The sequence below is a fragment of the Balaenoptera borealis genome (assembly GCF_965194805.1).
Source record: "Balaenoptera borealis genome assembly, chromosome: 11".
Taxonomy (NCBI): Eukaryota; Metazoa; Chordata; class Mammalia; order Artiodactyla; family Balaenopteridae; genus Balaenoptera; species Balaenoptera borealis.
Window position 1 is genome coordinate 79,639,725 of NC_138868.1, and position 17,442 is coordinate 79,657,166.

General features: G+C 39.8%; 1 protein-coding gene across 12 annotated transcripts in view; it reads left to right on the forward strand.

Moving 5' to 3' along the window:
- The first annotated feature begins 596 nt into the window (after nt 1-596).
- The window catches only part of YAP1 (Yes1 associated transcriptional regulator), a 108,452-nt gene continuing 91,606 nt past the window's right edge, over nt 597-17,442 (forward strand). For 2 of the 12 annotated variants that reach the window (XM_082339952.1, XM_082339953.1), the window contains exons 1-2: nt 600-1,721; nt 4,539-4,789. In XM_082339952.1, the coding sequence (XP_082196078.1) occupies nt 1,398-1,721; nt 4,539-4,789 (575 nt within the window). In that variant the 5' untranslated portion in view covers nt 600-1,397. Of the gene's footprint in view, nt 1,722-4,538; nt 4,790-17,442 lie in introns of all 12 variants that reach the window. The other 10 variants (XM_082339963.1, XM_082339954.1, XM_082339959.1 and 7 more) reach the window with 10 other exon arrangements.

Genomic DNA, 17,442 nt, shown 5'->3' on the forward strand with positions numbered 1-17,442 from the left:
TTTCTTATTCGGTCAACTTTCACAGAATCCACCCTTGTGCCAGGCATAGCGATAACAAAGAGAGGTAGGCTCCCATCCCTCCAATGATGAAAGACAGGTACACCGAGGAATGCTGGTAACCGAAGTTAAACACTGAGTTTTTCCGTTGAGGTTTTCAAGACTATGTTTCAAGTCTGAGCACTAAAGAAGTTTTCACTTTTAAAAAAGGCAATTTTTGGTTATTTAGTAAATCACACTGAGTCACAGATCTAGTCTTAAAGCTTCAAATTACAGAAATCTTTTATCCCTTTCAAGTGGGTTTTGAATATTGAGTGGAAAAATATTCAAGTTAATGTTAAGAAAAAATGGACCCTTATTAAAATCAATGTCTGTTACGGTTACCATTTTAAATCCAACCTAGTTTGAGGCTTTGAGCCCACACTGACACTCCAGTTGGTCAAATCGGGCTAACGCGGGGAGGGTTTAAGTGGATTTACACGTCCCCTCCCGACTTCTTTCGGCCTTGGCTGTTTCGCATCTCGGGGCGAGCTGGAAGCCTTTCAGCCTTTCCCGAGAACTGGCGGGGAAGGGGCCGGGTTGGGAGGGAGGACTTCCTGCGGCCAAGGGCGGCCGCGTTCGCCGCAGAGATCAGAGCTCCGACCCAGACCAGACCCAACGTTGGTCGTCGGGCCGGCCGCCCTCCCGGCGCGGATCGCCAGGCACGCTCCCCGCCGCGGCCGCCCCCCGGCCCCAGCCCCGTGAAGCACTGTGGAGGCCCGGCCCGCTGGCGGGCTGGTCACGTGCGGCCGGGAGGGGCGTTGGAGGCCGGGAGTCTGCAGGAATGTAGTTAACTTGCAGGGGAAAGTTTCCCTCCGCGGCCGGCCGCGGATCCTGTGCGGGCGGGCGCGCAGAGGAAGGAAGAGCCGGGAGGAGGCGGAGCCGCGAGTGGCTCGGGCGGGCAGTTCTCTCAACTTTAGTTTTGGCGTCTGAGGCGAGTTTCTGTCTCAGTCGGGCGCAGCCGCCGCCGGGGAAAAGAAAGGGAGGAAGGAAGGAACAAGAAAAGGAAATAAGAGAGAAAGGGGGAGGGGAAAGGCAACTAGCTGTCCGGCATCCGTCAAGGGCGTGAAGGAAAAAAGTTCTCGGGCGCGCAGGTCCGGGTCTCTCGCAGCCCCTCCCGAAGCGCAGCCGCCAGACCAGTGGAGCCGGGGCGCAGGGCGGGGGCGGAGGCGCCGGGGCGGGGGATGCGGGGCCGCGGCGCAGCCCCCCGGCGCTGAGAGCAAGGCGAGCGCCGCTCCCGCCGCCCAGCGCCGCCGGCTCGCCGCCCTCGCCGGTTCTCCCATCTCGGCCCGTCGAGCCGGGGCGCCCGGGCGGAGCCCTCGCCCGCCTGGTCGGGGTGCGCGTCGGGGGAGGGAGAAACCATGGATCCCGGGCAGCAGCAGCCGCCGCCTCAGCCAGCCCCCCAGGGCCAAGGGCAGCCGCCCGCGCAGCCCCCCCAGGGGCAGGGCCCGCCGTCCGGGCCCGGGCAGCCGGCACCCCCGGGGTCCCAGGCGGCACCGCAGGCCCCCCCCGCCGGGCACCAGATCGTGCACGTCCGGGGGGACTCGGAGACCGACCTGGAGGCGCTTTTCAACGCCGTCATGAACCCCAAGACGGCCAACGTGCCCCAGACTGTGCCCATGAGGCTCCGGAAGCTGCCTGACTCCTTCTTCAAGCCTCCAGAGCCCAAGTCCCACTCCCGACAGGTAACCTGGCCGCCCCTCTCCCCACTTTCCCGTCGGGCGGACCCCAGGCCCGGGGGCGCTCGGGAGCGGCGGCCGCGAGCCCTGGCCGCGGAGGGGGGTTCCGGGGGGCGCTAGCGGGGTGGGGATGGGGGCTCGCGGAGAGGCGGGGGGACTGGAGGCGCCCGCCAGCCGCGGCTACGGGCTCCCCACTCCTCCCGGAGTCCGGGGCCGAGATTTGTTTTTCCCCTTGTAGTTTCTCTCTGCGGTTGCAGCCCCGGGGGGCGTGCTTTTCCCTTCCCTTTCTTTCTTCCTGGGGTTCCCGGGAGGTTGGCGGGAGTGGCAGGGGAGGTGGGGAGGAAGGAAGGGGGTGGGGAGAGTCGGGCCCGGGCCGCGGTGGGCTTGCACAATGCGCGCGCCTCCGCGCTCCGCACCTTCGCTCCCTCCGCCGCCGCCGCGGGGCCGGGGAGGGGGAGGGGGGCCTCTGGCATCTGTGTGTGGGTGAGCTGCCAGCGGCGGCCGGGTTTGTGAAGTTGAGCCCTGGGCCCCCTTTCCTTCGGGGCCTCTCGGTCCACTTCAGTCTCCTGGGGAGTCAAATAATTGTTCTCTTGTTTTCCAGTGTTGATTAGGGTTGGGGGTTGAACCAGTCCATTTAGTTTCTCGCTCTTTCTCCCCCTCCCCCTCCCAAAAGCATTTATTTTCTTCTCGGCCCCGGCGCTTTCTGAATACAGGATCCAGACTTTCCTGGAAGTTGTTTATGGAGTTAGTGCTTTCACTCCTGCCCTTACCTAGCGCCTTGGAAGTCGGGCAGGCTTACTCTTATCAAACTTAGTTGGTTCACGTGTTGGCTTCCCAGTTGGAGACTATTATTTACAGTTTGCCGAAATGCTTTTAAATTAGCCACATCTACACGTTGCGCAGGACCTGAGTTGAGCTTTACCGTGCTTTGGTTTTAACAGAAGCCTTTGATAACGCACTGCAGGTTGACTCATAGGCCGAGTCCTGCCTAGTTCAACTGTGATTAGAAGTTAATGTTTGGGAAGTGATGACTAATTCGAGGCTCGCCATTGCTCTTTAATTCTTATTGAGGATATGAACATGGCAGTTCCACATACACAACGTTCGATTATTTTGTCAACGTGATCCAACATTAAAGTGAAACTATTATGAAAGTGTTAACATTCTGACCGGTCCCAGAAGAGTTGGTTAGTGTAGATTTTTCTTTCTTTCCTTCCTTTTTTAAAAAGAGCTTGCTTCAGGCTAAACTTCAGCATAGGAACTTTGTCCAGAAGTTAATTGGTTTTCCAAATACTGCGATGTAGTTAGTCCACTCGGCTGTAACTTGAGTGGAAAGAACAGTTATCGCCCCACTCCCATCGCCCCTCCTATTTGCAGCAGGCCTGTGGTGTGTTCTCCTGCCTCAGACCAAGGGGTTTTGGAACTCAGAAAAACTCACTTAACCTGCTGACAAAAACCTGGGTTAAGGAAGAGGAAGGGAAAACAATTTATCAGCTTGCCCCAAATACCTCAATTTGTAAGAAGTAGACTTAGGTATGCTTTTTTCTCTTACCCCTGGAAATGAGTTTCTGTACTCATTATGGGTAAAAATGTGTTGGCATTGCACCCCACAGTCTACACGATTATGCTTATAGTTAATATGTTTTGAAAGTATAATACCCATAGGAAATTGAATTCCCCATTTTGTGGCATCTATAAGCCGTAAAGAATTGCAACTAAAAAGTGTATTTATTTTTCTAGTAAATAATTGCACAGTAATTTATATCAGCAGTTTATGGATTCATACTGTTCATAATCTACTGTAGTTTTGTTTGTTTTAATGCCTTTTTTAACCAAGTGTCGTGCATCTATAAGTTTGACTTTTATTTCTGCTGAGTCCTAATTCAAATTTATTCTGATTGGAAACTCAGAATGTACATGATTTAACATCAAGGCATAGATGCGTCTGCTGATTGCTTTCAGTCTTCCTTGCCTGTATGAATCTAGGAAATTCTAACTTTTTGATAATCAAACCCTAACTCTTCAGTTAAGGAATTTAAATAACTGTACTAGATTATGAATACTACAAATATGGGTTGTAAATACTATTGTTCACAAATTATTGGATATAAATTCATATACTCATTTTTCCATCATAAAAAAAGCTATTTAACAAATGAGAAAAACTTGAGGCTCAGAGATGATGATATTGTTCAGTGTCACACTAGCCAGCTTGGACTGGAACCCAGAACTTTAGGGTCTGAGTTCAGGATTTTTTCTGCTACTACACAGTTGTAAATATGTTTGTAAATTCTTAAGTTACATTGTAATGGAATTGTTGGCATCTTTATCATCTAGGTTCAAATATATGGCTGGGTTTTTATTTCATTCATTAGGAGGCTTTTAAGAATATTCGGATGTTTCTGGATCTTTTGTATTCCTTAAAAGTTGTATAAATTTTGATGGTTGCTTTATTGATGACATTTGTCCATGGTGAGAAAAAAATGACAACTGTTGTGTGTTTAGGGCTTGGCTTGGAAAAAACATTAACTATGTAAAACCTAGTTTTAAAAAAAGAAAAAAAAAGAATCCATAGTTATATTCCTTGGGTTTTGTTTATACCTAGAACATTTTAGAACTTGGTAAAGCACCCACACTGCCTTGGCCTTCACGTAAGCGTTTAAAAGTATCCATCTGCAAACCTATATTCTTCTATGTCAAGTATTAAATGTTGAAATGTGCCTTTGGATTTAGAATTTCATTGCAACCAAATATCTAAGAAATCTAAAGGGACTCTCTTTGAAAACAAATTTTAAGAAATCTTTGTTTTAATATTCCTAATAGGCCAGTACTGATGCAGGCACTGCAGGGGCCCTGACTCCACAGCATGTTCGAGCTCATTCCTCTCCAGCTTCCCTGCAGCTGGGAGCCGTATCTCCTGGGACACTGACACCCACGGGAGTAGTCTCTGGCCCAGCAGCTACACCCGCTGCTCAACACCTTAGACAGTCTTCTTTTGAGATACCTGATGACGTACCTCTGCCAGCGGGCTGGGAGATGGCAAAGACATCTTCTGGTCAGAGATACTTCTTAAAGTAAGTGAAAATAATGGTAGGAGATAATTTTCTGGTACCAAGATATAAAACATCATTTATTTTTTATTTTTTATTTTTTTCATTTATTTTTATATTTTACTTAATATTTATGTCAAGCTCAGTTATATCTTCCATAATTTTTTTTTTTTCAGTTCAGTATGACCTAAATACCTTCTTTAGGTAATGTTTTGAAAGCTTTATGGATTCCTGGTTCATAACCTTTTAGTAATCTTTTATTTTGTGGCAATTTGGATGTTCTCATTTTGAGTTTGTGCCAAACCTATTATAACTAGCCTGGCTCGAAACTGAAAGGATACCATGAAGAATTTCAAATTGTGAGAGTTTTGGGGCTGGCATAGGTTTATGAAATATGTGCAGTACTACTTACCTTTTTAAATAGACATTTTACTGGTAGAAAAGAACTATAAAAATAAGTAGGAATTTCCTGGGAGTCTAATATTATAGTACTTTAGGTTGTGAGATGACAGACCCTTTAGCTGCAGTTTGATGTGATTTATCAGTTTGTTTTTCCCTCAAAGGGTAAAGAGAAATATGAATTTTCCCGCTTGATATACAAGCTCAGTGGCAAACAACTCAGTGGCAAACTTCTTCGAGCTAGCAGGTCTTCAAAACAGAATCTCTCTTCTCTGGGAAAACAAAAAGCGATTGGGTTATTTGTTTTTATCAGCCTTATTTTTTGTGTGTTTAAAAAAAATGGCAAAATTTCATTGAAGCTGAAAAGATCAAAATAGAATTTTGTCCCTTCTTGCTTTGAAATTATAGGTAGGACCTTAATATTTTTATTTGGTGTGTTTGGAATAAGTATATACAAAATGTTTCCTAAAAGTAATTATTATAGACTGAAATTGATGTTTTCAAAAAGTTGCTTACTTAGTACTGTTTAATCACGTTGAGATAATAAAGTAAAAAACAGTCCAAGTTTTGATTGAGATCTGTCTTGACAGTCTACTCCTAAGGGAAATGTAACATTTATTCATTAGATCAGATAATACAATAATGATACTGTTTTGTTGTGCGTCTTAGTGTTTTATATTGATTGTCTTTCGGGGGCAGATTGTTACTTTGCAGTGTAAGATACAGTTTTGTAACAAGCTTATTTAGAAGAGCAGAGGAAAAAGTTTGATCTTAAAAAGTTTCTGCAGTTTTTTGCGCCTTTTCCTACAACTTTTTTCTTCTATTTTAAATTCATTTTCTGGTGTCCTGGTATCCATTTCAAAGGGTCAGGTTTCAACCAGAACAATAAAGGGCCTGAGACTGGAAAGTACACACAAGTCTGGCAGACTCATCTGCATGAGCAAGATTATTTGTTCTCAAGCAGACATCCAGAGTAAATGATTGAAAGAGCTACTAGCTGTGAGGGATGTGTCTTGAAGGGAAAGGAGTGGAAACAAACCAGGTTGTTAGGAAAAAGAAAGGCTGTACTTTTTTGAACCTCTGCCTGCTGGGTCACATGCTGACCTGGGGAGATTTTTAAACAGCTTAATAGCTGGCTTGCCTCTCTTCTTTGGTTGATGTTATAGCTAAAAGTCTATGATTAAAGAACAACACTTATGCTCCTCTTTTAGTCTTTTGTATCTTGTAATAATTGCTTCTAGGTGACATGGGCCTACATTTTTATAATTTAGAATGATCTTTCTGTTTTGACCTGAAATGTTCTATACTTTATTTTTTAGTTTCCAGGGGTTCTTCCTTTGAGAAGTGTTTCTCTCAAAGATGGATTAATGAAGGGTATACACACACACACACCACACCACCCCAAGCACCCCGCTCAAGTGAGCCTGTAGCAAAGGGAAACCAGGGCAAAATGATACGAAAATTATGCCATATGGGTAATGGTTACCATGGAAATGAAAAACTGGGAAGAAGAGAGATAAACATGATGATTATTGAAGATTTTTGAGGGACTCTCATATGGAAGTAAAATTAGATTTATTATATGAGAAACATGAAGTTTTTTGACTCCATGGAATAATTTTCTCATATCAAACCTTCAGGAATAGAAATGTTTTCCCTGTTAGATGGATCTTGGTCAGTAAAAGCAGGCAAAATCATGGATTATTTGGTACATGTCAGGAAATGTAGAGAAACAACTAGTTGTTGTCTTGTGACCTTAGATGAATGACTTTGAAGTCAGTTGGCCCATCCTATTGTTTCAAGGCAGCATAATTACTGAAGGATTATAGGTAGGCAACTATTGGGATTTTTAAAGCCCTGCCTAGGTCAGTGAGATTTTCTGAGGAAGACTTGTACCTTAGGTTGGCAAGTGATAAGGAGGAAGTATGGTACTGGCTACATTTATCAATGACACATATTCAAGTTCTGGTATGATTGTGAAGTATTTTTAAAAAGCTTAGTCTGTATATTGGGTATATTTGTTCTACTGAATTTACTGTTTAAAACTAATTTCTTCAACATTGTGTATTGAGCTTTATTTTAAAAGAATTCTTTTATTGCTCTGAGAATTATTGCTTTCTTCATCTGTCTTATAGTTTTCCTACAGGAAATAGTTCTTCAAGTAGTTGGTCAACAACTTCCTATTTCTTTATAAGCTGCTGAATAACTTCCTGAATTAGTATTCTATAATATTTCTGGTTACAAGGAGTGGTCTTACTTCTCAGATTTATTTTATTGACTCTGATGCCTTGTAACTATTACCACATACAAAGAACTTCTTGTGTAAAATGTACCATATAGGACCTTATAATTTGATTTAAGAAATCTCATCCAGTGATTTTAAAAGTGTGGAGATTTGCATTGTTTTAATAATCTTCTAATTTTTAAGAAGTCATTTTTGTTTCATTTCTATTATCTATCATTTTCTGAATAACTGGCCTCAGTGTTTTTAATTCTTGAAGATTCAAGGTTTCTTGTGGCTGGGATTTTATTAAAAGTTATATTGAGTATCTTGATTCACAGTTTAAAAAGGTATTTTTTTCAGAGATTTTTTGCATTCCGCAGCATATAACTTAGCCAATATTCCAACATTAAATGAACTTACCTTGCAGGTGTTATTAATTGCTACAAATGGTTTGATTCTTTTTTTTTTGACCATGTATCTTGTTTCAGAAATGAATGCTCCACTGCCCTAATTAAAGCTACTTCAGACATGTATCAATTAAAGGAGATGAATTAAACTGTTTCTTGTTATAGTAATTTGGTCTTGCTTCTTCTCCCAAACACTTGCCCAGCAGAAGACTATGAACACATACAGTGTACATTGTTACTGTAATAAAGATTAGATGTTTTAAAAAGGAACAGTTTCATTGAGAGTAAGGCTGTTCTTTTTTTTGGTTTCTTGCTATATCAAATGTAACCCAAATGATTCCCCTTTAAAAATGAAACGCTTGTAATATCGCCCTTAACTGTTGATTAAGCTGCCAAAAGAAAAAAAAAACCATAAACAGTTAAAATTGCAATCACAAAACATTTCCCTAATATAATATTATAAGTCAATTGTACTTCAGTTTTAAAAATCCGAAAGCAGAGTATTTCCCTATTTGAGGGAAGGACTGTCCCTGCCCATTTACTTGCTGATTGAGCCTGAGTGGAGAAAGAAGATAAAAGTATGCCCTCAGCTCTCGGAAGAAATGCTTGCTTCTGCTCGGTGGGTGGGCACCCCGGGGAAGAATGGCCCATGGTGCCACAGTGATTTAGGTAGAAAAACGCTGGCGAAACTGTTGGATACGGTGGTAGAAAAGAAAAAACAAAACAGTTGGAAGATAGCGGATGTGACAGTAAATAGAACACAGAGATTAGTTTATTTCCTGGGGGAAATAATGAGTATTTTTAGAGTGAACTAAAAAAGTACTTAACCTTTATCAAACTAGATGTTTAATTTCAGCAAACTCAGTTAGCTGCAAGATCGTAGGCAAATTTTCTTTAAAAAGTAACATTGAAAACATATTTCTCCCCCAAAGCTTCATGTTAACTATTAAGAAAAAGCCTAGGTAATATTCAAATAGTTGAAACTTTAAAAAGTTTTTGAAACCCTGAGATCAGTCTTCATTAGTAATGTAGAAAAATATGTTTTACATTATAGTTGGAAAAATAATGTAAATTAGCATCCCCAAATAGTAATGCTAGTATGACTCTGAAATGTATTTTACCTTAAGACTTTTGGGAAGAGGTAAACTCTAAACCTAACCTTTTAGTTGTCAAGATATGTAGTGAAGTTTAGGCTTAGGGCAAATCAAAGTGAAGTTGTTTTAAAAATCAGTTAAGATTTAAGATTATTCAAACTTAATTTGCTACCTTCAGTAATAGCATAATTTAGCCATTAATTATGACTTGAAAGTTTAATAATAGTTGAGTAGCATTGTATAAAGGAAGGTCTTAAAGAGCTGTGTGGTTCAATAACTATGGTTACTAAGTGATGCACTTTTTACAAGAAAGGCTTCTTATTCGAGGATTGATCGGAACTTCAAGCCACGAAAGGAACATTGCTGTTTTTATGAAGAAGAATTGCTTCGTGGTTCTGCTCAAGTACTGTAGCACCAAGTTTCCTGGGAACAAGTACTGCTACCGTGGAAGCACTTCTATTTGCGTAGGGCTTGACCCCTTCTAAAAGCAAACAAAAGAAGTTTGGTATAAATCACAATGGTCTTTTTTTTTTCCCTTCTCTTTAATATTTTACACAAAAGTGGTCAGTAGTTTAATCCTTATTTGGCTTTTAGCATGAGAAGAATCATAATCTTTAACACATCAAATAATAAGATGTTGTTTCTCTGAATAATGTTGCAAATTAACAAAATAATGCAAATAGGCGTATCTATTTAAAATATTGCTGTTTTCCTCCACCAAATATTTTCAATGCTTTATTTGTGGTTAGTGCTGTTACTTGCGTATTTTCACTTTAGTGTGCTTCTTTTTTTCTTCACAGGATAGTGTTAGTCAATAGACTTTTCAGATTTTTCAGCTGGGTCTTGCTTTGGGGGTGGTGAGGGTACATTTTGTTAAAAGCTCCTTTCTTCCTCTTGCAATTTCTTACTTAACCCAAGGTGAGGAGATTTTTGGTTATTTTTAAAGTAAGGTCTTTCTTTAACCAGTAAATATACATTTTAGAGAATGACCTTTTTGATACATGCATGAAAACTTACTATAGACTAGTTGATCTGGACTTCAGAGTAAAAATGGCTTTCTTCAGAGTGCTACTTTGTGCTTTCACACAATTGAATGTGGATTTACGAAGTTCTTTGAAATTTAACTTCTCACATATCCTGAAGTGACTGTAGTATGAAGCAGGGTTTTGGGAAGGAGCTAAACCCTATAATCTAGGAGATGGGGGTAAGAGGTGGATTTTTTTTTCTGAACAAGCATGAATGTGGGGTTCTTTTGTTTTATATTTATAAAAGTTCTTCCTTCCTTCACTTCTTTCTCCATGTATCTGATTTTGTGGATTTTTAATAAGGTGTATTTTTTTAATTACAAAAGTAACACATGTTCATTAGAGAGAATTGGAAAATTCAGGAAAGGAGAAAGTTTGGGAGGAAGCACCTAGATTCTTCTGCCAAGGAGAGGTGGTTGAACATACTTGTTTATATAGTCTTATCTATAAACATATATTTTGAAATTTAATTTTAGGGGAGTAACATATACATAGATTCAGAAAATCCTTTAGTGCTATTAGGGTTATAAAGAAAAAGAGCAGTTTTGACTCACTTTTCTTTATCTCTGGCTTGCATTCTCCAGAGGGAAACATTTCCAACTCCTTTGAGATTTTCCCCCCTTTTAAAAATTCCATATTTATAGAACATGCTACACTACCATTTAAAATTTTTTCTGCACCCTCTAAAATCCTCCTTTCCTTAATCTTTCCAGTATAATTACTATAACTTTTTGCTAAGTATTCTTACATTGTTATGACTCGCCTGCAGCTGAGTTGTATAATGTATTGATAATATGATTTTCTGAACAACTTTGATATTTTCTTGGAATTATTAATTGCCTCATTTTTCCATTTGTATTTCTGTTACTTTTTTGGCCCCTTGCAGACATCCCTTAGTCCTTTGTCTTCCTGCTCTGGGCTAGATTGGTTGCTCTTAACTTGCTTCAGAGTTGTCTTACTGTGAGACTTCCCTTCACTCTCATCCTGGTGAGTCCCTGCATCACTCTTCTTGGTTGGATATCCTATTTACCATTTTTCTTTTTTGATTTGCTCACTCTTAGAGTTGGCTTATTCCTCAGGAATTTGCTGAGAAAAAGGGTGCATGGTAGGTAACTATGTTGAGATCTTTTATGTCTAAAAATACCTTTATCTGTTGGCATTTGATGGCAGTTTGGTTGTAGAATTCAAGGTTAAGTTATTTTCCCGTAGAGTTTTGAAGGCAATGCTCCATTTTATTCTAGCTTCTTATTGAACAGCTAAACCCAGTTTGCTTCCTTTGGGGATTTTAGTTTTTTGGTTTTTTTTTTTCTTTCTCTTTGGTTGTGTGTGTGTGTGGGGGGGGTCTTAAATTTCATGATACGCTTTCATATGTACCTTTTTAAAATTCATTGTAAAGATTACATTGTTTGGAAACTCAGTCTTCAATGTGAGTGGTGCCCTTTAAAGTTTTGCAGTATAGTTGCCCTAACTGTCCTTTGGTCCTAGGAAAGATTTCTTTTATTAGTTCCCGGATAATTTCTTCCAGTCTTTTTAATCTCTTCGCTGTTTCTGGAATTCCTGCTTGTCAGAATAACTCTTGAATTTTCTTATCTTTCCTGCCTTTTGTTATGCTTTCTGGGAGATTCCTTCAACTTTAGCTTTTAATTTTTCAGTTTTTTTTTTCCCTCCAAAAAGGTATTTATCATTCTTAATTTTCAGGGAATCTTTTCTGAGTCATTGTTCCTTTGTTATTTTTAATAACATGCTGTTCTTATTTCATGGATGTAGTAATATAATATCTCTCTAAGGATATTATAGTGGGTGTTTCTTTTTAAATTTTTTCTGCTTTCAATGTCTTAAGTAGGCTTCACTGGAGAGTAATATAACAGGAACCAACCAGGCCCTGAAGTTGTGGGAGGCCCTAAATGTCTTTATCTTTGTTAGGTTCTCGTGTAGTGGTCAGTTTCTCCAGATAAAAATCTGTCAGTCCGGAGCTTCCCTGGTGGTGCAGTGGTTGAGAATCTGCCTGCCAATGCAGGGGACACGGGTTCGAGCCCTGGTGATCCCATGTGCCGCGGAGCACCTGGGCCCGTGAGCCACAATTACTGAGCCTGCGCGTCTGGAGCCTGTGCTCCGTAACAAGAGAGGCCGAGATAGTGAGAGGCCCGCGCACCACGATGAAGAGTGGCCCCCGCTTGCCACAACTAGAGAAAGCCCTCGCACAGAAACGAAGACCCAACACAGCCATAAATAAATAAATAAACAAATACTTAAAAAAAAAAAAAATCTGTCAGTCCACTCTCTAGAGAGCATTGCTGGTGGTAATGGGTTTTAAGATGGAGAGCCAGTGTTTTAGGGTTGAGAGTGTGGGGTTTCATCCTTGCTCTTGGCTGTGCCAGGTATGTGAATCCAGATCCTCTTAGTCTACTTCTCTGGAACATAAATTTCCCATTTCCTGCTTAGGTCAGGGAGGGGGTGTGCAATAGGTTTTAAAAAGTTCTATGTAGGCTTGATTTTTGTGAATCCAATTTTGCAGTTATTAGGTTGACTGTATAAAGTTGCCAGTTTTCTAAGCCCCAAACAGTAACTACTGAAAATTTCATATTATTTGACTTAAATATTACAGGATCACTTTTTTTTAACTAGTGTTTTTTTTTTAAACATTTATTTATTGTTTGTTTATTTATTTGGCTGTGCTGGGTCTTAGTTGTGGTGTGTGAACTCTTACTTGCAGCGTGCCAACTCTTAGTAGAGGCATGTGGGATCTAGTTTCCTGACCAGGTATCAAACCCTGGGCCCCCTGCATTGGGAGCACGGAGTCTTAGCCAGGGGATCACTAGGGAAGTCCCTAGAGGATCACTTTTAAATCAGTACTTAAATAAATGCTTTTACCAGGCAAATGATTACTTCAGTGACATTGGTCTTCAGCATCAGTTTTGCTACTTTAAATCTTTATGTGTTAGATTTTCTTAATGGGCTTTAAAGTAAAATAGCCTTATGAAATCAGTGCATCTGTTTTCTTTCATTCCTTCCTTTCAGCTGGTTTTCATCAATATAGATGGTAGGATAAAGAAAATATTTATGCATATCTAAGTTCATTAAATAGTTATTGGTATACTTATGTAGGTTAACCCCCAGAGGTGTATAACTTGGTTTTATCTTAGTTTAGGTTGTTGCTTTCCCTAGCAGGTGCTCTTTTGATAGCTCAGAAAAGTAGCCTGTGCTGTCTTCAACAGGCCATTTGTAGATGTCATAGAGTAATAGTAATAGAGTATTTTTTACATATAAACTAACCATGGAGATGTAAGTAGTTAGAATTTTATGAAAACTGGGTTTAGGTTAAAATGGATTCACCATAGGTAGTAACAGAGATGTGTTAGGACCCTTTGTTGTTGATCTCAAGTGAAATTTCTTCAGATCCACTTTTCCAGCAATCTCTTCCTTGAGTAGTTAAAAAGCAGTTACATATGGAAATTTTTTTATAGAAAAAGAGGAAGCAAACCTTTTAAAATCTGCATAAAATCTTAATTGACCAATGCAAAATCAGACCAGAACACTCTTAACATCAGAGAAGAGTGCTAAATGATACTGAAAAGGCAGATACCTGGGGGTTGTAAAAGGTATTAAGTTGAATGGGGTAGAGGAATGGAACAGAATTAACGCAACTTAGTTAAATAAGTAAAGAAGTGTGTTAAAATAGCAAAGTACTAATGTTAGAAATGAGCTAAATGAGATTTCTGAGACCTTGCCTGAAACTAATCCTTACCAGTGATAGGGTCACAGTTAAAATTTACCAAGCTCTCCTGGATAACTTTTTTTTTTTTCTAAGATGGAAAAAAAAAAAATCTGGGGAAAAGTTGGCCAAAATACAGATGTTTCTGTTTTTCCTCTACACATGTTCAGACTGATACAGGTTATGTTTCTGAAATCATGTAGTCTGGATGAGCTCCAGATGATGTAATAGGATCACTGTTAACCCCTCCCAGCCGGAGGGTGTGCAGACTTTCCTGTTAAGACTGGTACAGATCTCTTCTTGTGGGTGATACAATAATCACTGTTTCTAGACAGTGATATGTGAAATTAACATTATTGTCCTCAAACACAATATTGTCCTTCAAACACAGAAGACAAAGCATGCCCTTTGTGTACCTGTCTATTCTTCAGTTTTCAGTTAATGCCCATCACACTACAGATAAGAATTTGCCCAGCTCCCTCTACTCCCTCAAACACAGGGTGATTTTGCTCAAAAAAGACCCACTTGGTTCTGGGTGGTGTGTGTTGGGTCACTTACATTGACATGGCTGTGGTTTCTTTCACCCTGCTATTCTTAGTTATCTTCTTTGAATTCAGTATATGTGCTTAGTGGTCTCTTCATAAACACTTAACCTCTTGGTTTTATGTAGCAGGCATTGTTTAAGGGTTCACTGGGTTCCCCTCCATAGAGTTGGGACAAAATTAGTAATATATCAGTCTTGGTAGACCAGGTGGGTCTCAAGACACTACTCATTTGCAAGTCATCTTGTTTACCTTTTCATTGCTAACGATCTCTCAATGGAGAAGCTGTGGAGGCTAACTATAAGCTCAATAAAGATAGATTTTGCCTTCTCTGTTCAGCCTTGTGTATGTAGCTCTTGATGTATTTATTGGTAGATGGTGTCCCTCAGTCTGCTCATTTATTTCAGTCTATTGGTTGATAGTCACCCTGATTAATGCCTATAGTCCCTGCTTAATTATTATTGCTGTGTAACTCCATGCTAAAAAGATGCTAGAGTATTTACTTGTGTACTTTTAAAGTTAATTTTGTAAGTTTGAGATTATTCTTAAACTCAAATAACTACAACTATTAAGATAATTGTGGGACTTCCCTGGTGGCGCAGTGGTTAAGAATCTGCCTGCCAGTGACGGGGACACAGGTTCGATCCCTGGTCTGAGAAGATCCCACATGCCGCGGAGCGACTAAGCCCGTGCGCCACAACTACTGAGCCTGCACTCTGGAGCCTGCGAGCCACAACTACTGAGCCCGCGTGCGGCAACTACTGAAGCCCGCGTGCCTAGAGCCCGTACTCCACAACAAGAGAAGCCACCGCAATGAGAAGCCCTCGCAACGCAACGAAGAGTAGTCCGCACTTGCCACAACTAGAGAAAGCCCGCGTGCAGCAACAAAGACCCAACACAGCCAAAAATAAATAAATAAATTAATTAATTTTTTTAAAAAGAAAGATAATTGCTTATTTTCAGGGTATAAATGAATCATAGCTCTACTTTAGGGTTACAGATTTGTTCCATGGACAGGGAATATTTAACGGCTTTAGAATTAAATGAATAAGAAATAAAATTATGTAGGTGTAAAAATGATACCAGTGAGTAGATTACTATGGGAATTCAGGGGAGAAGTAATGAGGTGGTGGCAGTGGGACCTCGAAGACACAGTACTCAAGTTATGCGTATAGAATTAGCATTTTCAGCTCAATGAATGTGGGGGCATAGGAGGTGGGGAAACAAAGACAGCTGCAAAAAGATTTTCTGGTAACAGCCAAAGAGCTTGCCCTTCCCACCTTGAATTATGTTTGCATCTAATGTATTATGTAATGTTAATGTATTCTAATATAATATATTATACAGTCTATATATTTGCATTTACTTTCATCAAAATGAAGTTATTAATTGTGGTTAAATCTGCACTCTGACCTTGGGCATTTAAAAAAAACAATTCTAATATCAAAACACTTGAAAAATCACTAAATGTCATGGTTTTAGTCACTGCTTGGGAAAAAACAAAGTTTTAAAAGTGAAGACCATCTATTACAGACCATCATTACATGAACATTGTCAAATATAGTTGTATCCTGTATGCATTTTTTAAGTTTATTTTCATGTTACAGCCTATTTAAGATTTTTTTTTTTTTTTTTGCTACTTTTTGACAATATTATTTGTCAGGAAATGCTAGTTAAAAGGGATTGTTTTCATTTTTCTGGTACATTTAAGTTTAGCTTAATGTTTATTTGTTTACCAAGTAAACTTTATTAGAATTATGCAAAATGAATATAAACCCTTTTCATTCCTTGATATTATTGCTGGACAAATTGAATTAATAGTAAAATATGCTGTAAAAAGGTACAAGTTTTACTTTTTAAAGTTGGTAGGAAAGCTGCTGACTGAAACATTTTCTTTCAGAGATTTAGAGAATTTTTTAAATTAAGCTTTAGAATTTGTTTTAGACAAGCAGAATCAGATAATTTAGTCCATTGTACATTACCAAACCCAAATAAACATTTGAGTGCATATTAATCAATTTTATTAAAATAAATTGTAAAACAAATATAATATTCTGCCTATCACTATTATAAGCTAAATTGTGTCTTTTAAAACACTCAGATTTTAAATTTATTAATAAAACTTCTATGGGACACAGAGCAGCCAGAATTCTTTACCTAAAACTCAGTTTAACATGGTTTTGGAAGGATGTTAGGAGTTTCAGGAATGCTAGTAATTAAGAATTGAGTATAGTTGACAGCAACATATTAGGCCATCAAGATTTCAGCTGTTTTATATTAAGCCACATGGACGTCATTTGCTCTTACTGCTTGACTTACTAAACTGGGCTGCCATACAAAAAACCATGGACTGGGTTGCTTAAACTACCACCTAGTACATCTCACAGTTGTGGAGGCTGTGGAGTCTAAGGTCAAGGTGGTTTCATTCTGAGGCTTGTTCTCTTGGCTTGTAGGTGGCTGCCCAGTTGGGCACGGAGGTTTCCTTGCGTGTTGGTGGGAGCCTTCTAGGGGGATGAAGGCAGAAGCTGCAAAGCCTCTGAGGCCATTACATAATGTCACTTCTCCTGCATTCTGTTGGTTGAAGCAAGTGACAAGGTCAGCTCAGATTCAAGGGCTTGGGAAGTAGACTGCCTCTTGATGGGAGGAACTGCAAAATATGGTGGCCATGTTTTTCAGCCTACCACACTTGGATTGCAAGTTTTTTAAAAATAACGTTCAAGATCGGTGAGTTATCACCTGAGGCCTGAAAATCTCAGGGTAAAGCATAATGTCACCGGAAAACAGTTTATACCGTTAACATGTAAAAATCTCATTTTTGGTGAATAATATAAGTTGGTAAGTGTTTCCTCTTGAGATGCCATCAAATCAGTCAAGTTATTTATAAACCGTTCAGTAAGTTAGACAGAATATGGGCTTTTTGATTACAAGTCAGCATTTATATTTAAGACCATGAATTCTAATTAACCTCTAATTGTAACTCTCCTCTAAAACTTGACTCTGGTGTTTTATTTTAAAAAACTGCCTTATATAAATTAACTTAGGCATGAACTCACATGGAAAATTGTAGCAGAAATGGAACCTGGATTTCCTGGTACCTACTTGTGTTTGATTTAAACACTACATTGCTGCTTTCTTTCCCTACCTGAATTCAAGTAAGAACAGTCTTCATTGTTATTGCAAATAGATTTGAGTTTGTTAATTGACTGATCATTGAATTTTTGTTGATTTACAGACTAGTAAGTTATCTGAATTATCAAGTTACATATATGTAAAT